We start from the raw sequence: 25466 nt of genomic DNA on the forward strand, positions 1-25466 counted from the left end.
TGATTGAAGAGTATTTTTAAATTGAATGTTTTATAAATAGCATTAAAATGCACAACTCAATTCCAATGTTATTTTTCCTCAATCACCAGGGATATTGCCAAAAACTCCTTGTTATGTTGGAAGCCTTTCCTTTACTGGACGTTTCTGGGAGTGTTTGATGCTGTGGCATTTTTCTTTGGTACTTATTTTCTATTTGACCACTCAATGATGACCAGCAATGGGAAGGTTAGTTATACTACCACAATAACCTGCCAACATTCTTTTGCATAGAGTGGCCTGTTGTAGCACCTGCATTTTTAATATTCCATCTCAGTCTTTTAAAGATGTATTTAACTTTACACTTTATTCTGTTGCTTGTCTGTTGAAAGATGCTTTAATAATGTAGTTCATCATTTGCACTCCATTTTTTTGTTAGTTTACCAAATTTTTGATATTTTGCTTTCCTTCAGTTCTGTATTTTTTTAAAAATCTGATTGACTTAATTTTCTCTTTTGTTTTTGGCTTTTACCATTTGCCTCTCTTTCTAATGCCAGCTAATGAGGGCCAATTTGAACATGGTAAGATTAATCTCTCATTCATCCGGGCTTTCTCTTATTTTGGGCAACAGAGAACAATTGTTGACTGATGTAATATCTGTTTCTCTAAGGCAGTAAATGATTGGTTAATGTGCTGAGTTATACTGTAGGGCACTACAGCACAGAATAGGCCCTTCAGCCCATCTTATCCATTCTGGCCTGATCTGCTTAGTCCTATCTACCTCTACTTGCACCCAGACCACAACCCTCCATACTCCTCATCCATTCACCTATCTTCAAACTTCTCTTAAATGTTGCAATTGAATCTGCATCTATCACGCCTCCTGACAGCTTGTTCCACACTCGCACTATTCTGAGTGACTTTCCCCTCAGTTTCTGCTGAAATATTTCACCTTTCACCCTTAACCCATGTCCTCTAGTTGTAGTCTCGCTCAATGCCTACCTGTATTCACCCTAGCTATACCCCTCAATTTTGTGTACCCCTAAGCTCTCCCTTCATTCTCCGGTGCTCCAGTGAATAAATCACTAGCCTATTCAAGTGATTTATTTAACTCAGGACCTCAAATCCTAGAAACATCCTTGTAAACTTTCTCCACATTCTTTGAAGCTTATTGACACCTGTCTTGTAGGTAGGTGACGTGTTAAATACTCCAAAATTTGTTCTCACCAATGCCTTGCACAACTTTTGCATAACACCACAACTTCTGTCCACAATAATCTGATTTATGAAGGCCCATTTGCCAAAATCTCTTTATGACCCAATCTACCTGTGGCCTCAAGAAATTATGGAACTGTATTTCAAGGTCCCTTTGTTCTACCTCATATCAGGCATTCACCTCAGAAATCTACCATTCAATGTGCAAGTCCTACCCTGGTTTGTCCTCCTAAAGTGAAACACCTCTGCGTTAAATTACACCTGCCATTTCTCAGCTCATTTTTCCAGATTCTGCCGTGAGCGTTGATAGCCTTCCTCGCCATCCACTACAGCCCCCAGTCTTGGTGTCATCCACAAATTTGCTGATCCAGTTAACCACATTATCATCCAGGTCATTGATATAGATGATAAATTACATCAATCTGTGCAACACACTACTAGTCACAGGCCTCCTGTCGGAAAGGCAACCATCTGCAACCACTCTCTCGGGTTCAACTGTGAAGCTGATGTTGATCCCATTTACCACCTTGTCCTGAATTGAACAAGGTGAACCTACTTGACGTACCTCCCATGTGGAAACTTTTCAAAGGCCTTGCTGAAGTCCCTGTAGACAACATGCATCACCTCTCCTTCATCAACCTTCTTGGTACCTCAAAAAAGAACTAATACTGGTTAGACATGCACAAAGTCGTGTTGACCATTACCAATGACGGTCTGTCTATCCAGATACTGATATATCCTGACCCTTCAATAATTTACCCAAAACCGTCATCTGGCTCTTCAGCATAGGCTGCCAGAGTCCTCAGTCTGTCAAGTTTTCCCAGGTATAGTGCACTTCTTTCTCTCAGGGATGAGACCTTCGGAGCTTCACTTAGCATTTCTGTGGCACGGGTTTTTGTGGCACGGGGTGATAGCTGGGCTAGTCCTTCTCTTACAGCTGGGCTTGGGGCCATCCATGGCAGAGTTGACATCTGACTCATCGTCCTATAATTTCAAGGTTATCGTTAGAGCCTTCCTTAAACAACAGAACGTCATTAGCTTGCCTCCTGTTTCCCAGCACCTCCGTGTCAGCTTATTTTGGCATAGCGTAATTTTCTGCACAAGGTAACACTTTTGCTGACTACTGATCTGGGTGAAGAGTAAAGAGAATTGGTGAGGAAAATTATTTGGCTGCCCTGCCCTATTGCAGTTCCAGAATAAATATTGTTGCAATGAAAAGCAGCTTAAAAAGTAGAATGCTTTGCAGTATGTTCATATAGGCATATGGTAGTCTCGTGAGACCATGGATTTGTGCCCTGGAAGGTTTTCAGGGCGCAGGCCTGGGCAAGGTTGTATGGAAGACCGGCAGTTGCCCATGCTGCAAGTCTCCTCTCTCCATGCCACCGATGTTGTCCAAGGGAAGGGCATTAGGACCGATACAGCTTGGCACCAGTGTCATCGCAGAGCAATGTGTGGTTAAGTGCCTTGCTCAAGGACACAACACGCTGCCTCAGCTGAGGCTCGAACTAGTCACCTTCAGATCACCAGACCGGCGCCTTAACCACTTGGCCACGCGCCAACACTGTGGCTGAAACTTAATTACTGAAAACTGAAGGTGAAATCAAACAATAAAATATCCTGACCTACTACTCTTCTCCCCCGCACCCCCTTTCCCCTTAACCCACTGGCCCCATCACCCCTTCTTTCTTCTCCCTCTTGATCTGCCCATGACCCACACCTACCTTGCTCCAGTTCCCCTCCTTACCTCCTGTTTATTCCATCATCCACTCTCCTTTATCACGTTATCAGCCCTTTATCAGTCCCTCCTATCAATGCTTAGCTTCTTACATCATTCCTATTCTCTCTCCCACGTCCCTCACCTGGATCCAACTATCACCCACCAGCTCTGGATCCATCTATCGCCCACCAGCTCTTGCTCCACCTCATCCCTCATCTAGATCCACCTATCACCAACCAGCTCTGGATCCACCTCATCCCTCACCTGGATCCACCTATCACCAACCAGCTCTGGATCCACCTCATCCCTCACCTGGATCCAACGATCACCCACCAGCTCTGGATCCATCTATCACCCACCAGCTCTTGCTCCAGCCCATCCCTCACCTGGATCCACCTATCACCCACCAGCTCTTGCTCCACCCCATCCCTCACCTGGATCCACCTATCACCCACCAGCTCTGGCTCCACCCCATCCCTCACCTGGATCCACCTATCACCCACCAGCTCTTGCTCCACCCCATCCCTCAACTGGATCCATCTATCACCCACCAGCTCTTGCTCCACCCCATTCCTCACCTGGATCCAACGATCACCCACCAGCTCTGGATCCATCTATCACCCACCAGCTCTTGCTCCAGCCCATCCCTCACCTGGATCCACCTATCACCCACCAGCTCTTGCTCCACCCCATCCCTCACCTGGATCCACCTATCACCCACCAGCTCTGGCTCCACCCCATCCCTCACCTGGATCCACCTATCACCCACCAGCTCTTGCTCCACCCTATCCCTCAACTGGATCCATCTATCACCCACCAGCTCTTGATCCACCTCATCCCTTACCTGGATCCACCTATCACCCACCAGCTCTGGCTCCACCCCATCCCTCACCTGGATCCAACTATCACCCACCAGCTCTGGATCCATCTATCACCCACCAGCTCTTGCTCCACCCCATTCCTCACCTGGATCCACCTATCACCCACCAGCTCTGGATCCATCTATCACACACCAGCTCTTGCTCCAGCCCATTCCTCACCTGGATCCAACTATCACCCACCAGCTCTTGCTCCAGCCCATCCCTCACCTGGATCCAACTATCACCCACCAGCTCTTGCTCCAGCCCATCCCTCACATGGATGCACCTATCACCCGGATCCACCTATCACCCACCAGCTCTTGCTCCAGCCCATCCCTCACCTCTATTTTAATAGAGGATGCCTGGTCTAGGGTGTAGACCTGAAACATCCACTGTTCACTTGCCTCCTGAGATGCTGCCTGATCCACTGAGTTTCTCCAACATTTAGTGAGTTGACCCATGTTTCCAAGATCTGTAGTCTCTTGTGTCCCTGCTATTGTAGTATAATTGCTTAATTCTCCCTTTCAACACACCTGTTTTCATGCCCTCTTCAAAATTCCAATTTTTAATCTCATTGTTTTTATAATCTGGCATCTGATTTCCAACCTGTATAAACCCTTGTTTGTGTTGTTTCCCTCTAAAGTTATCGCCACATTTTCTGTTCAGTATATGAATACCACAAGTCATATTTATCTAATAGCCAAAGCAACCCTTTACCTTCATTTTTGTATTGCCAATGTAACCTTGGATCTATTTGTCACAAACAAGAGAAAATCTGCAGATGCTGGAAATCTGAGCAACATACACAAAATGCTGGAGGAACTCAGCAGGCCAGGCAGCATCTGGGAAAAGAGTACAGTCGACGTTTCAGGCTGAAACCCTTTGGTAGGACTCAATTGGCTCTAGATTCCATGGGGCTAACCTTTCAAAACAGCTCTCCCATGATGAGGCTTTGTCAAAGGTTTTACTAAGTCCACGTAAATCATGTTTGAGATGCTGCCCACATCCTTCACTTCAGTAGCATAGTGGTAAGTGTAACACTATCACAGTTCCAACAACCTGGTTTCAATTCTGCCGTGGTCTATCAGGAGATGCTACAGTCTCCCCTTGACTGTACAGGTTTCCTCCGGGTGCTCCAGTTTCCTCCCACGTTCCAAAGATCCGCAGGTTTGCAGTTCAATTGGTCACATGGGTGTAATTGGGCAGCACAGGCTCGATGGGCCAGAAGGCCTGTTAACATGCTGTATCTCTAAATAAAATAAAAGATTCAGACAAATGAGTCAGACAGTATCTATCCTTGACAAAACATGTTGGCTGTTGCTGATTAGTCTTTCCAAGTGATGAGAATATTTTCTGGGATCTTTCCAGTCACTGTCTGTCATTACAAGGCGTTTCCATGATACATTTATTGAAAACTAGAACCACATTGCCATCCTCCAGTTACTTGTAGCTCGCTTGTAAATAAAAAGGATGTAAAAGTCTATCCGAGTCCCAGAAAGTCCATTGCTCGCCCCTCTCGCAGAGTAGCCTGTGATATATCCCATCTGGTCTAGGGAAGTTATTCACGTCTAAGTCTGCCGAAGCATCAAATACCTTCTTATGGAGACCTGCAGCAGGCTTTTGCCTTCCTTTCACCAGCTTTTCAATGACAAGAATTGTTTCTATTTGAAAACTGATGAAAATTCATTTAGGAGCTCACCAGACCACCTTGTTCTACACATGGATTGTCCCTGTATTCTCTAATGGGACCCTATGTACCCTGGTTTTCCTTTTGCACTTAATATCCATAGTGAAACTTCATCTCCCTATTTTTCTTTCTTGGCACCTCCTTACATGTTCGGTACTTACTTGAAGCAGACTGTGTACTTGTGCATATGACAATAAACCCCACTTTCTCTTAACAGATCTCCCTGTCATTCATTCCCTATAACTGACATATAATTTATATCTTTATCCTGCCCTCAAATTCCCTTGATATTTCTCTCATTGATTTATTGGTATACTTCATCAGGAAACTGTCTGGGATGCACCTAATAAAAATAATAATTCCAATCATCTGAGCCTATAAAGTTAAGGTAATCCTGTAGTTACTATTTGGGAAATTGAAATCTCTCAATATGATGATCCTGTTTTTATTACATCTCTCTAATAACTCTATCACCTACTAGATCTGCAAACATCCCGGCAAAGTGACAGCCTCCTTTTGGTTTCTATCTCTACATGTTTGAGATGCTCTAGCAATATTTCTATGCAATCAGTTTGGCAATCCAGCGTCCTTGTGCAGTGAACTTAAAGAGATGCAGATGTTATTCGTACCAGTTTTATACAGGGTAATGAATATGTCTTTTTACCCCAACTGGGTACATATGGAAGCCTCACTCAACCCTGAGCGGGAACAGCTACTGATGGCTGACCTCTTGACACCCTTTTTCAAGGCCAGACTCCAGTGTCCTGTTATCTCAGATGGGTTATCTGCTCACCACCCTAATATTACTGTCCCAGGTAGCCATCTGGAATCCTTCGGGCCTCGGAAAACAAAACAACCGCAGATGGATCAAACAAATGCTGGAAGAACTCAGCAAGATTTTAGCATCTATTGAAACGGAAAGCTGTCAAGTTCCTCCAGTCCAGCTCTTACATTGTAAAATGCTGCTGAGGCTCAAATAATTTCTGTTTAATTCTCAATATGTGTTTTTGTATAAATTTATTTTCAGGTGTTTGGAAACTGGACCTTTGGCACGCTGGTGTTCACTGTACTGGTTTTTACAGTAACTCTTAAGGTACATTCCTCTGATGTTTAACAACACAAACTAGAAGCACAGTGATCTTTGAGGGAACATCAATTATAGACAACGCAATGCATTCTTCATCCACATCGGTTGTATTGAAAATTTTATTGATTGGGTTAGCGTAACTGAGTTGTTTAGATTTTACATTGGAATCCTTTCCCTTTTGTATTGCTTTCCAATTTTATCCTATATTTACTGATGTAATCTTTTGTTACATAAAGACATAGGAGCAAAATTAGGCCATTTGGCTACACCATTCCATCATGGCTAATTTATTATCCCTCTCAACCCCATTCTTTTGTCTTCTCCCTATAACCTTTGACACCTTTATTAATCAAGAATCTGTCAACCTCTGCTTTAAACACACCTAATGACTTGTCCTACACAGCTGTCTGTGACAATGAATTCCACAAATTCACCACCCTCCTCATCTGTTCTAGAGGGACATTTTTTTCTATTCTGAGTCTGTGCCCTCTGGTCCTAGACTCCTCCGCTATAGGAAACATCCTGTACATGTCCACACTCTCTCTGCCTTTCAATATTCAATAGTTTCAGATGGTGAATGTGTTTGATACTATGCCAAGTATGTATCCATATTTTCAGTGTGACAGTGACCATGAGGTTTGGGAATTGTGCAGAACAAAACACCCCATCTAAGAAAGGCTTCCTCTGAGGTCCTTATATTCTTTGCCCTATTTGAAGATGTCTATTTTACTGTCCAAGGGTGGGCATTATCAGCTTGTGGTAGTATTTCTGTGTGTAATTACAGAAGGACTGACCCTTGCACCCACCTCCATTGAGAATTTTTTTAAAAAAATGCGATGTCCAGAACTGTAACTAGCACGCTAGCTGAGGTGTTTTAGGAAGGCTTCACTAACTCAGATCTGTCCTCACAAGAGGACTAGAGGGGAGGGTGACCGATTCTTGGTGGTACTGTTGTTTTGAAAGTGCTGGAAAAGGTTGCAGTTGATCCTCTGAAAGAAGATACTGATTGGGTGGAAAGTAGGGACCAGTAGATTCCAATCATGATTCTGGCTGGGACCAATAGGATTAGAGCAGAGGCTGCTGAAGATGATATTTAATGGCAGATACTTAAATAGTTTTCCATCCAGCAACCACCTGAGCACAATTCAACACCTGCTTGTGAAAAGTTGGTGGAAATTGCAGAATCTGATGGTTCCTGTTGAATAGAACAACAGGACATGCGTCCTTCAGCCACAAGGTTGGGCCTGCTTATATAAACCTCCTTCAGTCAATCCAACCCTAGTCCCCTACACAGCCCATAACCCTCTATTTTTCTTTCATCAACATTATTATCCAAGTTCTTTATAAAAATCACAAAGCACAGAACAGATACCTGCAGAATACCATGATGCTGACCTCCGGGCAGAATACGTTCCTTAATCTCAATCGCCAAGGCCTTTGCGTATCCCGTCTAGCTCTGCTCAGACTCTTTGGTCCTTCTCAGCTTCCAAGAACCCTGATAATGTTTGCTTCCTTCATCTTCTTGACTAGATGTTCCACCTCACTTTACAACCCTGATTCCTTCATCCTTCCCCTTTCTAAGCAGGGGAAACCTATCCATAATCCCATGCAAGTGGACCCTATACAACCTCCTTATTTCTGTTGTGTATTTCCTTGAGGACGTCTTTTTATGCCTGATTTACACTCCCTGCATAATATCATCCTAAATAATGTGCCTATTATCATCCTAATTAGCCCCCTCCATCCAATTAAATACTTACCTTCTCTGTTCCTGTTCTTGTCCATGGCTATGCTAAAGATCAGGGAACTGTGGTCACTATGAAATGCTTGCCCACTGTTAACTGACCAGGTTCATTGCGTGGTGCTGGTTCTAGAATAGCTTCTCCTCTAGTTGGCCTGCCAATGTACTATGTCAAGAATCCTTCTTGACACACTTCACTAATTATGTCCCACCTTAGCCTTTTGCACTAAGGAGGTGCCAAGCAGTGTTGGGGAAGTTAAAATCGCATATGACAACAACTCTGTTGTGTTGGTGGTAAGTGCATTTACTGCCCTGCCGGGGATGGTGATAGGGGCAGATACATTGGGGGCAGGTAAGAAACTTAGACAGGCACATGGATGGTAGAAAATGGAGGGCTATTTAAGAGGGAAGGGCTAGGTTGATCTAAGAGTGGGTTAAAAGAATGGCACATCATGGCTGAAGGGCATGAACTGTGCTGTAGTGTGCCATGTTTTTGCACCTTTCCAAAATCCACCCAGTTATCTGCTCCTCAGTGTTCCAGTGGCTATTGGGGGCCTAAAGTATACCTTGAGTCATTGATCCTTTCCGGTTTCCGACTCACACACTGACTCAGAGGCCGATCCCTCCATAATGTCCTTCCTTCCTGCAGCTGTGATACTATCCCCAATTAGCAATACCACTCCCCCACTTTACCCTGTCCCTGTCTCCTGTAAAACATCTAAAAGAAAGCAGCCAACCCTGCCCTTGCAACAGCCAAGTCTCTGTAATAACACTAATTTCATGTACTGATCCATGCTCCAAGTTCATCACCTTTATTTTTAATATTTCTCACATTAAAATAAACACACAAAACGCTGGAGGAACTCAGCCAGTCAGGCAGCATCCATGAAAATGAATAGTCAGCACTTCAGGCCTCAACCCTTCATCAGGACTGGAAAGGAAGGGGGAAAACGTCAGAATAAAAAGGTGGAAGGGAGGAGAAGGACATGCTCGAAGGTGATGGATGAAGCCAGGTGGGTGGGAAAGTTAAAGGGCTAGAGAAGGCAAACACGAGGAAATCTGCAGATGCTGGAATTTCAAGCAACACAGCCTTCCTGAGGAAGGGTCTCGGCCTGAAACGTCGACTGTACCTCTTCTTAGAGATGCTGCCTGGCCTGCTGTGTTCACCAGCAACTTTGATGTGTGGGGCTAGAGAAGGAATCTGATAGGAGAATAGACCATGGAAGAAAGGGAAGAAGGTGGGGCTTGAGGGGGAGGTGATCAGCAGGTGAGAAGAAGAGTAGGGAATGGAGGTGGGAGGGGAGCAGGTAAAATGAAAAATTACTGGAATGGGAAATCAATGTTCATGCCATCAGGTTGGAAAGTACCCTAATGGAATATGAGGTGTTAGTCCCCCACCCTGTAAGAGTGGCCTCATCATGGCAGAAGAGGAGGCTGTGGACTGCCATGTCAGTATGGGAATGGGGATAAGAACTGAAGTGGTTGGCCATCAGGAATTTCCATTTTTGGCGGATGGAGCGAAGTCGTCCCCCAGTTTATGCCGGGTCTCACCAATGTAAAGTTCAAATGTAAACTCTCCTTATTGTAGGTCATACCTTGCCTAGAACAGATGCCGATGAGCCACAAATCTGATATTTCCGCACCCTCCCCCCCAACCCCTTAACCCTCCGACACCAGTTCTTAAGCTATCTATCTGTCTGCCATACTTCCTATTCCTACTCCCACTGCCACGTGGCACAGGCAACAATCTAGCGATTACTACCCTTGAGGTTCTGCTTTTAAGCTTTTGTCTTCATTCCCTATATTCCCTGTTGAGGACACAACCTCTTTTCTCACCTGTGTCATTGATATCAGTGTGTACCATGACCCCTGGCTACTCATCCTCCTGTGGACTTGATCCAAGACATCTTTGATCCTGGTCCCTGGGAGCGGCATATCATCCAGGACACCATCTTGTCCACAGAATCTCCTTCTGTTCCCCTAACTAATGAATCCCCTGTCACATATCACACTCCTCTGCCCATAGAAGGAGACACAGCGCCAGAGCTAGGGGTTATTCTCTCACCCACAACAAAGTAGTTTACTGGGTATTGATGTGAACAGGCATAATGCCTATTCCATTTTCCCTCTCCTGACAGTTATCTGCATCCTGCAACCCAGGTGTGACTACCTTGCTGTAGTTCCTGGTCTATAAATCCTCAGCCTCCCACATGATCCAGAGTTCATCTAATAAGATGTACCTTGAAAGTGTAGTTATTGGGAATTCTGGAGGTTTCTCTGATTTCCCACATCCTGCAAGAGGAGAACACCACTACCCTGACTGTTATTCTTACTGCTCTAACTTGGCAATCAGAAAGAAAGAGACCTTGGCCCCCACTCACCAGTTAAGCATCAATCCATCTCCCTTAGCACTTCGTCTCAGCACCGAAACACCCCAAACCTTGTCTGTGCCTTCTTATTGAAGCTTTCTATTCTTTAAAGACTATTCTGTCTCCACACCTGGACCTTACTCCACCTCTTCATGCCGAAGTCTCCACGCCCAGACCTTGCCCTGTCTCCGTGCCCGGCCCCTGCCCCTGTCTTACCTTTCCTTGCTCTACCTCATTATGCTGAAGTCTTGCGTCTCCAATGGCTATTCTACTTGACTCTTAACTTTTTATTGGCTGCTGTCTATTAGCTAATTAAATATTAACTAACAATTTGCAAATATGCCACGAAGTGAAACTGAACGAGTCCTGAGTCCTACCTGCTTGAAACTTTTGCACCTGTTGCTCTAAGTCCAGTCTTCTGCAAAGTGTAACCGAACAAGTCTCGAGACTGAGTTCCTTTCTGCTCTCACTCCAAGTCCCACCTCCTGCTAAATGAAACTCCAATGTGTCTGGAGACCTATGTCCTTCATACTCTTGCTCCAATTTCCGTCTCTCGCTAAGCAAAACTCAACAAATTGCACAGTCGAACTCCCTTCAACAAGAATGGCAAATACAGGAATGGACATAAGCAGATGGGGAATAATGTAGATAGTACAAAACAAGTCAGAGAAAACATGGGGAGGATGCCAATTGACTTAAAGAGGAGATGAAAACAGAAATCGGTGTAAACATTCAGATGGTCAAACACTATTTGGGAGAGAGAAGCAGGGGTAATGTTTCAGATCGAAAGCCTTTTGTCAGAACTGGGAAAGGGAGAGAACAAAGAGTAAAGCAGTCATCCCATCAAGCCCAATCTGCATTGTATGTGATCATCAACAGGAGGAATGGGGAGAAGCACTATAACATTAATGCACAAACCAAATGCACGAATAGGGACCTGCGTCGTATGTACACACCTTTTTTTTTGCCTGTCGTATATATCTCATTAAGCAAACTGTTCAATTGTTTTCTGACATCTGTTTGCATCCCCTGCAAATTAGACACCAGCCATTAGATGGTTGTATAGAAGACCTTGCAAGGTTAACTGTGGGTTGAAAGGAGCTTTGCTGTGTCTGGATCCGTGCTGGGTTGCTGTTTTACATTTATTCTTTTATTTTCATGGTTTGCTATGGATTCTAGCAAGTCCGCCATGAGGAGAATGAGGAATGAAACCTTCGCAACTTGTCAATGGTTTTCAAGTCCATGGTCGTGATTGTGAACTGAATAGTAAAGAAAGTTGCTTTATTTTTCAGCTGTTGCATGTTTTCCCGCAGCGGTATTAATTCCGTATTGTAATAATTGGAGGATTAAAATGATGATGTTACCGGTTTCACAGCTTGCACTGGATACCCATCACTGGACATGGATAAACCACTTCGTGATTTGGGGTTCTCTGGGGTTTTACATCATATTTTCTCTGCTCTGGGGAGGTATTATCTGGTAAGTGTGTTCAATGTGAGCACTCTGTGAACAGTATGTTTCCCTCAATATCGCCATGATTATGAAAAGTACAAATCAAGATACATTTTGTAAAATTTTTATCTGTGGAATCAATACTTTTTCAGGCCCCTTGTCTAGGAAAGGATGTGCTGGCAGTGGAGGGCTTCCAGAGGGGGTTCAAGAAAATGATCTCATGAATGAAAGGGTTAATGAATGCTGAGCACTTGATGAGCAGGCTCTGGACCTGTCATCACTGGGGTTTAGATGAAGGGGGAACGGATCTCATTCAAACCTATTGAATATTAAAAGGCCCAGACAGTATGGACACGGAGAGGATATTTCCAATATTGGGAGAGTTTAGGACAAGAGGCCACAGCCTCAAAATAAAGAATGTCCCTTTAGACAAGAGATGAGGAGGAATTTCTTTAGCCAAAGGGTGGTAAATCTGTGGAATTAATTGCCACAGATAGCTGTGGAGGCCAAGTCATTGGGTATATTTAAAGCAGGGTTTGATTAGCTATGATTAGTAAGGGTGTCAAAGGTTATGGGGAGAAGGCAGGAGAATAGGGTTGAGCCTAAAAATAAATCAGCCACTTTGGAATGACAGAGCAGACTTGATGGGCCAAATGGCCCAATTCTGCTCCTCCTGATACAAATTAGTAATCAGCATGATTTGATGTGAAGGTGCTAGAGTTCATTGTGATTAAAGCAGCACATCCTTGATGTATTATTGAGTTAATGTTTAAATTAAATATAGTGGATATGTCCCTGTCTACACCAATATATCAAATTCCTATAAAATTTGTATTGCGGAAAAGGTGGAAATACAAAGAGGTTTTGGGAAAATTCTTCAGATGCCGGAAATCTAATAATTAAACAAAAATTATGTGGGTATTAAAATGATCTGCCAACCACTTGTGGAGAGTGAAGCAGAGTTTAAATTTTATTTGCAATGAAAGGTCAGTATTTGTTAACATTAACTCTTTCTCTACCCACAAATTACCTCTGATCTACCAAATAAACTCTTATAAAGGAGACGTTTGCTGTGTAGTTTTTAAAAGATGTCTGAAATAATCTGAATTAGGAAGAGGTTTATTGTCGTTGACATATGTCATAAAATGTGTTGTTTTGTGGCAGCAGTACAGACTAAAACATAAAAAAATTACTATGTTACAAAAATAAATAGTGGAAAGAAAAGTAATAATGAGATTGTGTTCATGGACCTTTCAGAAATCTGATGGCAGAGGGGTAGAAGCTGTTCCTAAAACATTGAGTGCAGGTCTTCAGGCTTTTGTACCTCCACCATGATGGTGGTAATGAAAAGACCGCATGTTCCAGTTGATCAAGGTCCTCAATGATGAATGTTGCCTTCTTGAGGCACAGCCTTTTGAAGATGCCCTTGATGGTGGGGAGACTTGTGCCTGTGATAGAGCTGGCCGAGTCTGCAGCCTCTTGATCATTACCAGGCAGCGTGGTGCATTCGAGGCTCCACGTGGCACGGCAACCAGTCGGAATGCTCTCCATCAATCTGTAGGAAATTGCTATGGTCTTTGGCGACATACCAAGTCTTCTCAGACCCCTGGTGAAGAATAGTGAAGAAGACACTGGCCTGCCTTCTTCATGATTGCATCAAAATGTTGCGTCCAGGGTAGATCCTCCAAGATGCCCAGGAACATGAGGTTTCATCAGTAGCTGTGGATGCCACTAGACCACAGTGTTTGAGGAAGCTCACCCAGCTCATTTGGGCACTGGTATGTCTAATTCCTTTTTGAAGCAAGTGGGATCCAGGTGAGGAGTGCTGCAATAATAACCATGATGGAGATAAGGACCTTGACTAACTCAACGTCCTCCTCCACCATCATTCTCCTTCATTTGTCCAAGCTCATTGTCACATTGAATAACTTGTCCATCAGATCACTTTCTTTGATTAAAAGAGGAGCCATAGGATGTTGTCAGAGTCCAAGCTATCTTGTTTCTTTGTGGGATATATGGAGGTCTTCTCATTCCCAAACCCTTTCTCCAGTTGCTGCTGGCTCCTGCTCTTATAGATAACTCATTACAGTTGCTGCCAGCTCTCGTTTTAATATGGTCCAGCTCTGATTCTTTCTTTTCCTTTTTTGACTTCTTCATATGCCAGAGGAAAGGTTATTGAACAATATCCATGACAAGACTCCCACAGCTCCTCCCACCCTGCTTCCTGTAGGGACTCAGAAATAAAAGCTGGGGTTGTCAATTTGGCCCATCAAGTCTGCTTTATCACTCAATAACATGGCTGCTGTTCCACTTGATGCAAATTCCTTGTGCTGGAAATCAGTACGGTCATATCCCTTGAACTTACTATTTTCCAGAAATCTATTGATATGTTATAAGCACAGTCACAGTTTCCACAGCCCTTCAGGACAGTAAATCCCAAAGTTCACCATCTTGCTCCTCATTTCAACTGCATGTGGCCTACCACTTAACTTGAGACTGTGATCCCTGGTTTGTGATTACTCAGTTAGGGGAAGCTTTTGTTTGAGCCATCCAAGAAATCTCTACATCACAGGTGGCAACCACTCACTCTTGTAAACTCTGTAGGATAAAGAACAAGCTTATTCAGTTCCTTCTTGTATAGTTGACCTGTCAGCCTAGGAACCATTTTGGTGAATCATCTCTGCACTACCTCAATAGCAAACACAGCCCTCTTTAGGAAAGCAGGATCAGAATTGTACATGATACTCATCAAGGCCCTATGTATTGGTGCACAAAGAACTACACTGTTGTAGAAGTTGCCATAGGACACATAAAAACTAAAGGTATCGACAATAGAATGAACTTTTTGTGTGAAAGGAGAATCACATGTGACCAGTTCGTTGCAATTCTTTGAAAAGGTAACGTAAGTTACTGATAAAGGAGAAATGGAGGATATACTATACTTGGTTTGTTAATACAGTGCCACATGAAAAGCTCTTGTAGAAAATAAAGCATATCATAAGTCCATAAGATATAGGAGCAGAAGTAGGCCATTCGGCCCATTGAGTCTGCTCCGCCATTCAATCATGGGCTGATCCAATTCCTTCAGTCGTCCCCACTCCCCTGCTTTCACCCCATATCCTTTGATACCCTGGCTAATCAAGAACCTATCCATCTCTGCCTATGTCGTAGATAGCAGCGGTCCCAACGCTGATTCCTGTGGAACTCCACTGGTAACTGGCAGCCAGCCAGAATAGGATCCTTTTATTCCCACTCTTCTATTTTCTGCCAACCAGCCAATGCCCTACCCACACTAGTAACTTCCCTGTAATTCTATGGGCTCTTATCTTGCTAAGCAGCCTCATGTGCGGCACCTTGTCAAAGGCCTATTGAGAATCCAAGTACGCCACGTCTACTTCATCTCCTTTGTCCATCCTGCTTGTAATTTCCTCAAAGAATTGCAGTAGGTTTGTCAGGCAGGATTTTCCTTTCAGGAAACCATGCTGGCTTTGGCCCATCTTGTCATGTGCCACCAGGTACTCTGTAATCTCATCCCTAACAATCGGTTCCAACAACTTCCCAACCACTGATGTCAGGCTAACAGGTCTATAGTTTCCCTTCTGCTGCCTCCCACCCTTCTTAAATAGCGGAGTAACATTTGCAATTTTCCAGTCATCCGGTCAATGCTAGAATCTATCGATTCTTGAAAGATCATCATTAATGTCTCTGCAATCTCTCCAGCTACTTCCTTCAGAACCAGAGGGTGTATTCCATCACATTCAGGAGATTTATCCACCCTCAGACCATTAAGCTTCCTGAGCACCTTCTCACTCATAATTTTCACTGCACAAACTTCGCTTCCCTGACACTCTTGAATGTCCGGTATACTGCTGCCATCTTCCACTGTGAAGACTGATGCAAAATACGCATTCAGTTCCTCTTCCATCTCTGCATCTCTCATTACAGCGTCATTTTGTATTGGTCCTATATCTACCCTCCACTCTCTTTTACCCTTCATATACTTAAAAAAGCTTTTAGTATCTTCTTTAATATTAGTCGCCAGCTTTCTCTCATAATTCATCTTTTCCTTCCGAATGACCTTCTTAGTTTCCTTCTGCAAGTTTTTAAAAGCTCCCTAATTCTTTATCTTCCCACTAGCTCTGGCTTCCTTGTATGCCCTCTCTTTTGCTTTTACTTTGGCTCTGACTTCACTTGTCAGTCATGGTAGTGTCCTTCTTCCCTTTGAAAATGTCTTTTTATTTGGAATATATCTGTCTTGCACTTCCCTCATGTAGATAGTGATCTTATTAAATGGCAGAGCATGCCTGAGTAGCCTATTCCTGCTCTCAAATTATATGCTTGTATGTAGTCAAATCCTCCAGCACTAAACTCCAACGTAACCTGTCTTTCTAATTTACTGTAGTGACATGTTATTTATTTATTGACTTTTGTATATGACCACCCATGTTCCTCTGTACATCAATGTTTCTCAATTTCTCTCCATTTAAAAAAGAAACGGCGTCTGAAATGGATGACCTCATTTTTTTCCAGATTCTACACGATCTGTTTCACCTTGTTCTATTCCACTTCACTGGGAAATCATTTGGCCAGTTTGATCGGTACACAGGATGACTTTTTACTGTATCTCGGTACACGTGACAATAATAAATCCATTCCAATTACAATCTCGTTGTTCACACGGGCGGCTATTTATATCCTTGTAAAGCCTGCTTATATACTTATTACTAAAGTCACAGGCAATCCCCATCATTTTTTTTTCAAAACCCTTTCTATACTAATATTAAAAAGCCAAACTTCAAATTCAAATTTCACAGGATTGAAGAATGATTATATACACGAACTGTCAAACCAATTAATACATGTACACCAATTACTTATAGGTCTACATGTTGTGGTCTGGCATGGGTGGTCAGTGTATTCTACCGTTATGCATATGCATCTTATTTTATCTTTAAATCTAAGTGTAGTCTACCACTGTTTCCTAAATGATATTTGTTATTTTTTTTCTTCTCTTAGGCCTTTCTTGGATTACCAGACAATGTACTATGTCTTCATACAGATGCTCTCGGCAGGACCAGCCTGGTTAGGGATTACACTACTACTGACTGTCAGCCTTCTTCCAGATGTTGTTAAAAAGGTCATCTGCAGGCAGCTTTGGCCGACAGCAGCGGATAGAGTTCAGGTAACATTCTTTATGCAGTAGTGGGAATTAGTAATAAATACTGTACATGGGAACATGTGGCTGTGCAATGCAGCTGAATTGGCAGTGAATAGACTGATTTAACTAAAGGACAAAAGTATAAGTATGATGTTGCTCATTGTTCTCTAAACTGAGAGCCGTTGCTATCCACCAGGTGAATCAAACACTACTAACAAACATGGGCACCAGTGTTACAGTTGTTTGTGTTACAGAAATTTTTCCTTGCAGAAATCACCAATCACTATCCAAAAATTCAAGAAGCAGAATAGAATTTGTTCTTGCGTAATTTATTTGCAAAAGATGGTAAATAAGTCAACTTAATTTTGGTTTACGGTCATTACATTGACACATTTGAGTTAGATACAGTTTCATGTTATAGAAAATTGTAATGTAGATCTCCTTCTGGAATGCAACCTTCCTGTAATCTGGGTGTCATCTATATGACCATTGGTCTTAATTAACAGGGTAGAATCAGATTGCCTAAAACAAAGGTCTAACTTGGAGATTTTAGCCCCATCTTTATTCAGAGGCATTGTAGTGGTCTAAGCACTTCATGATAATTGACCAGGACAATAGACAATAGGTGCAGGAGTAGGCCATTCGGCCCTTCGAGCTAGCACCACCATTCACTGTGATCATGGCTGATCATCCACAACCAGTACCCCGTTCCTGCCTTCTCCCCATATCCCTTGACTCCGCTATCTTTAAGAGCTCTATCTAACTCTTTCTTGAAAGAATCCAGAGAATTGGCCTCCACTGCCTTCTGAGGCAGAGCATTCCACAGATCCACAACCCTCTGTGTGAAAAAGTTTTTCCTCAACTCCATTCTAAATGGTCTACCCCTTATTCTTAAACTGTGGCCTCTGGTTCTGGACTCCCCCAACATTGGAAACCTGTTTTCTGCCTCTAGCGTGTCCAATCCCTTAATAATCTTCTATGTTTCAATCAGATCCCCTCTCATCCTTCTAAATTCCAGTGTATACAAGCCCAGTCGCTCCAATCTTTCAACATATGACATTTCCGCCATCCCGGGAATTAACCCAGTGAACCTACACTGCACTCCCTCCATAGCAAGAATGTCCTTCCTCAAATTTGGAGACACATTGAAAGCAGGTCTTTCTCTCTTTCCCACATCAAAACTGCTCTGGAGTCATGAATAAAATTGCATGTAACTTGTGTATTATCCCTTCTTGTGAAGGAGCCTACTGAATTGGACATCATTATCCAAGCCATCATCTGTGGTACCTTTTTTGTTGTCTAGTGTCTCTCTGATATTAGCTTCACTCCTCTCTTCATGATATTACTTGGGATTCTTCTAAGGATCTGCTCTCTTCCTCATCTTCATTGTGTCAGCCTCCATCTCTTCCCCCATGAAATGGAGCTTGACTTTCTCAGTGCCATTGTAGAGTTTATGTTGTTAAACCTTGAAAAGCATTTCAAAATATCACAGTCTACACCTCACAACCTTGTGCATGTCTTTTCCTTCTCATATTAGAAACTAGCTCTGTGTAGACAAACATTTGGATATATATTGTCCTTGTCCAGACCGTAGTTTTTAATATACCAACACAGTTGCCTCTCTGTCATTCTTACGGAGTGATCGTTTTGTTTTCTGAACAGAGGATATTTTTCATTTGAATGAACTGATTTTTAGAAAGAATGTATAACAATTTCAAAACATTAGTTCTGGGAACTATTAACAATTCGACAATATTTTGTGCCCAGATTTCTTCACAGTTTGTAAATGGGTTTGTGTATATGAAAGAAATCCCTACACGTTCATGATTTTGCAATGTGGAGTGCACAGCTTTCTGCATGCCTTAAGTACAAGTTACTGTATTTGTCGTACAGAGATTTGTATTTGCATTATGCACTTGTCTGTAAATGTATCCAGTGTCCTGAATGTGCTAAATTTTAAATATTTTTGGGTTCCTCTATAGAGCCTTTAACAAGCTTTCTCCCTTGTCTTTCTCTCCTTGTGCTTTCTCTTTTTATCTACTGCCCAACCTTTGCCGTTTGTCAATGGATATTGGGTTTTCATATCCTATTTTCATCGGGAAAATTGCAGACAAAGCGAAAATACCTTACTGCTGAACAGTCTACCGTCTTTATGCTTTCCCAGACTTCCAGCAGTCTAAGCTTCTAAAGGAAAAGGTGACTCTTCTCTCTGACTTCAATGTGTGCAAGAGATGGCTTTTCAGTGGTAACTTCTGTCAGTGCATGTCTTAAGATTTTAATGAAGAAATAATTCAGTAGTGGCTTTAACAGAGACATAGGGGGAGCCAATGATTTGAATTGTAACCACCAAATAATTATTTAGAGTGTGCTAAATCCACAATATTCCCTTTCATTATTTGGTGTGAATATGCTGTTTTGTGCTGTAGAGCCTTCATGCTTGAGATATTCCCAATCCAAAGAGTATTTCTAGGAAATGATTCCCAGTACTGACTTCAAGGAATGTTTGGTGGTGCAATGAAAATTTGGAAAGCAGTTGATGCTGATGAAGTTAATGTTTGCACTGTGTTAGGGTGGTGACTAATACTGATGAACCCTTTGATGGTTGACTGTCATTTCAAACTAGCCTTCCTTTAAATGTTGGTGACACATTCATTGCCTGTTCCTAGTGCGACAAAACTTGGCAGATCATGTTTCCCTACAAATGCAATCTCTGTGTTGACACTTCTCCCTCAAGGAGTATCTTAAGCTTTGATAGATGGAAACTGAAGCAGTGCCAGGGAAGGCTAAAGGCAATACTTCACATGAATGTACAAGAATTAATTATAGTAGAGCTTTATTCATTGCATGTTCCTAGGGTGGTTACTCCTCAGTTTTCTCAGGCAGTTTTAGTAAATTTTTGAAATTTTCTTCCCCATGAATTGCAGAGTGTGGAGTGCATGACTTGTGAAAGATCCAATCTCCAGATGATCAGAACGTATAACCAGGACCTGGATGAGATCAATTGGCCACTCAAGCTTTCTTTATCTTATTGTGTTTTTTTTGTTCTGCATTGGTTCCGATTAGCAGTTATTTTGTTCTCCTTTTCACTCGTGTACTGCAAATGACATTAACAATCTTGTATCAAGAAGATCATAACTTATCTTAGTCTCAACCGCACATTCTGGCTCTCTGCCCCATCACATCTTGCCCCCCTTCACATGACCCCTTTGAGTTCAAATCCCTTGTTAATATTCACCTAAAATATTTTCAGTGAATCTTTTACCACAGCCCTCTAGAACAGAAAACTATAAAAATTCAGATCCTCCGAAAGAAGATTTTCCTCATCAACTTAAATGTTCTGAAACGGTCTCCCTGGTTCCTGTACTGGACACACAGGTAATGTGATTGAAACGTTTCAGATTCTGAGGGTGATAACAGGGTGGATGCTCTCATTCTTGTGAGTAGAGGCTCACCCAGCCACCCTGTTCAGTATTCTGCTTGCACCTTTTCACAATGATGGAATTTCCATAACTGTTCCCGTTTCTATTTTAACCTGTCTTCTACTCAAGCTCTTTGATCTTCCCATTCCGAAGACTCATCCTCTTCGCTGATGGTTTTGCACCTTAAGCATTCCCACTTTCCCCACACCTGTTGTTATTTTTTATTGTGATCCGGTGCAGGATACACCCCTCCAGCACTTCGAGCCATGCAGCCAACCGATCTCCCAATTTAACCCTAGCCTAATCATGGGACAATTTACAACGACCAATCAGCCTACCAACCGGAACGTCTTTGGACTGTGCGAGGAAACAGGAGCATTTGGAGAAAACTCACGTGGTCACAGGGAGTAGATACAAGCTCCTTACAGGCAGCGGCAGGAATTGAACCCGGGTTGCTTGTACTGTGAAGTGTTGTGCACCCCACCATGTTACCCAGGCAATGTGTTCATAACTGCATCAAACTTGTGAATGAAAACAGGTACGATCCCCAATTCCCTCTGGTGCCATTACTCCTCACCTTAAAACTACATCTCTGTTATGTGGAAAAGCTTTTCCACAATCACACCTCATACATCTGTACATCTATCTAACTGGCCTCCTCTCACCTTTCTCTAATCCAAGGAAACAAACACAGCCTTGCCTGTCTCTCGTCATAAATTAAATGTTTTATCTCAGGCAAAATCCTCTCCACCTTCTCCAGCACCACCTTGTCCTACCTATAGCAAACTGACCAAAACTACACACAGTACTCTGGCTGTGGCCTGGCCAAAGTTTTATTAAGTTGTACCGTGATTTCCATGCTCTTAGATTCTACGTCCCGGCTCTGTGGGGCAGCACACACAAAATGCTGGAAGAACTCAACAGGCCAGGCAGCATTTATGGAGAACAATACATACAGTCGACGTTTTGTGTTGAAACATCGACTGTACACTTTTCCATAGATGCTGCCTGGCATGCTGAGTTCCTCCAGCATCTTGTGAGTGTTGCTCGGATTTCCAGCATCTGTAGATTTTCTCTTGTCTGTGAGGCAGTATCATCTTGCTCTCCTTCATCTCCTATATGGAGTGAAGGAAGCTACAACCTAAGGTTATAAGAGGATCTTCATCAACTGGGGAAGTGGATATGGGAATGACTGATGGAATTTCACTCAGACACGTGTGAAGCCCTGCATTTTGGGAAGTTAAACCAGGCCAGGATATACACAGTGAATGCAGAGTCCTGAAAAATATTACTGAACAGTGAAACATTGTAGTACACATGCATAGCTTTCTGAAAGTAATGACACAGTTAGACAGAGTGGTGAAGAACATGTGGTATGTTTGTTTTCATCGACTGAGACATTGAGCTGGAAGCCATGTTAAGTTGTACAGGCTGCACGGTCTGCTTTTCTGGTTGCCTTGTTAGAGGAATAATGTGATTAAACTAGAAAGGGTTCATTAGACAACCACAGGAATATTGCCTGGACTGAGGACTTCAGTTCTAAGAAGCGATTAGATAGATTGAACAGAGGCGGCACGATGATGGGCATAGATGGAGTAGATAATCACAGTCTTTTTTCCAAGGTGAGTGAATCTAAAGGTAGAGGGAAAATAGTTATGAATATCTGAGGGGGTAAGTTTTACCACACAGGGTGGTAGGTATGAGAAATGAGCTGCCAGAGAATGTCATAGAAGCAGGTACAATTACAAAGGCATTTGGACTGACACAGGACAGGAAATGTGTCGAGGGCTCTGAATCAAGGTAGACAAATGCAATCGAAGTAGATAGGTATCTTGGTTTGTGTGGACAAGTTGGGCTGAAGGGTCTGTTTCTGTGCTGTGTTATGAACCATGTCGTCTACTTGTGCAGCGCCTTCGGGGATCTGTGAACTTGTATAACAAGGTCTCTCTGTTTCTCACCGCTCCTTTCACAGTGGGAGTCCTATCCCCATTAGACTTACTACAATGCATCAACTAGCACATTGGGAATAAATTCAGTCTGCCAAGTTACAAACTGATCAATATCAACACAGTACCTAAGTGTACCCTCCTCCCTATCTGTGTGTGGTACACCACTCGCCACACCAGTCCTCTGCCACCTATTCTGGCAGCTCACTGGTAACCACCACCTTCTGAGTGGAAAAAAGTGCCTTCAAATCTCCTTTAAATTTCTCCTGGCCCACCTTGAACCTACTCTGGGTGCATGAAACGTATTGCCAGGGGTAGTAGTTGAGGCAGGTACATTATGGACATTTAAGAAACTCTTAGATAGGCATATAAATAACAGAAAAATGGAGGGCTATGTGGGAGAGGAGGTTTAGATTGATTTTAGAGTGAGTTGAATGTTCAGCAGAACCTCGTGGGCTGAGGGCTCTGTAGTATCCTATGCTCCTCATAATTTTATAAACCTCCCCTCTGCATCAAACTGTCTCTCCTTACAACATCACTCCATTCCAAACAACATGCCAGTGAATCTCATCTGCATTTTCTCCATTGATTCCTTCTTGTCATGTGGTGACCAGAACTGCTTGTAATACTCCAAATTTAGTCTAACTAATGTTACGTAGAAATGCCCCAGGCTACGAAGGCAAGCATATTTAAAATGTTCTTCATTATGCTGTTCACCTATGTTGCAACTTTTGGCGCGACATGAATGTTACATTAGAAAAATAGAGGGCAATGGATAACCCTAGGTAATTTCTAAAGTAAGGACATGTTCGGCACAGCTTTGTGGGCCAAAGGGCCTGTATTGTGCTGTAGGCTTTCTATGTTCTATGTTACATAGAAACATAGAAAATAGGTGCAGGAGTAGGCCATTCGGCCCTTCGAGCCTGCACCGTCATTTATTATGATCATGGCTGATCATCCAACTCAGAACCCTGCCCCAGCCTTCCCTCCATACCCCCTGACCCCCGTAGCCACAAGGGCCATATCTAACTCCCTCTTAAATATAGCCAATGAACTGGCCTCAACTGTTTCCTGTGGCAGAGAATTCCACAGATTCACCACTCTCCGTGTGAAGAAGTTTTTCCTAATCTCGGTCCTAAAAGGCTTCCCCTTTATCCTCAAACTGTGACCCCTCGTTCTGGACTTCCCCAACATCGGGAACAATCTTCCTGCATCTAGCCTGTCCAATCCCTTTAGGATTTTATACATTTCAATCAGATCCCCCCCCTCAATCTTCTAAATTCCAACGAGTACAAGCCCAGTTCATCCAGTCTTTCTTCATATGAAAGTCCTGCCATCCCAGGAATCAATCTGGTGAACCTTCTTTGTACTCCCTCTATGGCAAGGATGTCTTTCCTCAGATTAGGGGACCAAAACTGCACACAATACTCCAGGTGTGGTCTCACCAAGGCCTTGTACAACTGCAGTAGTACCTCCCTGCTCCTGTACTCGAATCCTCTTGCTATAAATGCCAGCATACCATTCGCCTTTTTCACCGCCTGCTGTACCTGCATGCCCACTTTCAATGACTGGTGTATAATGACACCCAGGTCTCGTTGCACCTCCACTTTTTCTAATCGGCCACCATTCACATACTGTAATCGAGGGAAAATGGGAGTGTGGAGGTGTTGGAGCCGATGTGAAGGTGAGCCACCAGAGTCCTATTTAAGGTAGATTATGTCCCAAGATGTGTGACCTGAAGGTAGATCCACAGGTGTGTTCCCAAGAATGTACTGTCCTTATTCTTCTTGGTTGTAGAGGCTGCGGGTATGGGATATGCTGTCAGACTGGCTTGAGCAAATAACTGTAGGTCCTTTTTTTTAGATGTAACACACTGTAGCCATAGGAACTGCTGATGGATGGAATGAATGTTTTAAGATGGTAGCTGAGATGTCAAGCGGGCTGCTTCATTCTGGATAATGTCATGGTCTTGAGAGTTGGCACTGTATTCATTGATGTAAGAGGAAGGCATTCCATCATACTCCAGGTACATGTAGATGTAGATGATGGAAACCATGAAGTTCCAATTGGAGGTGACAAATTGCATTGAGCCACAGTCACCGTGAGGAATACACATCTAGGGATTAAAGTGGAGGAGAGCTGCCCACGTCCAACATGGAAATAGACCTTTCATCCCAACTTGTTCATACCAAAGGCACTTTCCTGAGTTAGTCCCTGTTGCCTGCATTTGGCTCACAACCCTTTAAATCTTTCCTATCTGTGAACCTATCCAAATGTCTTTTAAGTGTTGCTGTTATTGGGAGAGAAAGTAAATCAGACATGATTGAATGGCAGAGCAGACTCAATGGGCCGAATGGTTAAGCTCCTATGACTTACTGCCTTTTAGTCATTCTGCTTTTCACAAGTCTCTAATCTGAAGAAGAAAACTCGACTACAGCACTCTCTGACCCCCTTTTTATTCCATTAGCTCCAGTACCTCAGCCCGAATCCCAGGTGACCACTCCTTTCAGACCAGCCTGCCAGACAGGAGCTTCTCAAAAGCCTTCTACGTAGATAGTATCTACCACCCTACCTTGCCAATCTTCTCGGTCACCATAACACCTCTTTTTTTAAAAAAAAAAAGGAAATAAAATTTGTTAAGACCATGATATCTCACACATAAAGCCATACTGACTATCTGTAATCAGTCTTTGCCCTTCCAGATAGATCCTGCCTTTCAGGATCCCCTCCAGTAACTTTCCCACCACATATGTTAAGCTTACTGGCCTGAAGTTATGTGGTTTGCCTTTGCAGACCTCCTTAATTAAAGTTAGAAAATTAGCCAACCTCCAGTCTCTGG

The 25466-nt window shown here is 43.0% G+C and overlaps 1 protein-coding gene across 5 annotated transcripts in view; it reads left to right on the forward strand.

Moving 5' to 3' along the window:
• Window positions 1-25466, forward strand: part of atp11a (ATPase phospholipid transporting 11A) — a 168993-nt gene that overhangs the window by 131845 nt on the left and 11682 nt on the right. For 4 of the 5 annotated variants that reach the window (XM_072258911.1, XM_072258912.1, XM_072258913.1 and 1 more), the window contains exons 25-28: window positions 90-225; window positions 6483-6548; window positions 12028-12131; window positions 17121-17286. In XM_072258911.1, the coding sequence (XP_072115012.1) occupies window positions 90-225; window positions 6483-6548; window positions 12028-12131; window positions 17121-17286 (472 nt within the window). Of the gene's footprint in view, window positions 1-89; window positions 226-6482; window positions 6549-12027; window positions 12132-17120; window positions 17287-19372; window positions 19459-25466 lie in introns of all 5 variants that reach the window. The other variant, XM_072258915.1, reaches the window with a different exon arrangement.

Source organism: Mobula birostris, chromosome 5 (genome assembly GCF_030028105.1).
Source record: "Mobula birostris isolate sMobBir1 chromosome 5, sMobBir1.hap1, whole genome shotgun sequence".
In the NCBI taxonomy this organism is placed as follows: Eukaryota; Metazoa; Chordata; class Chondrichthyes; order Myliobatiformes; family Myliobatidae; genus Mobula; species Mobula birostris.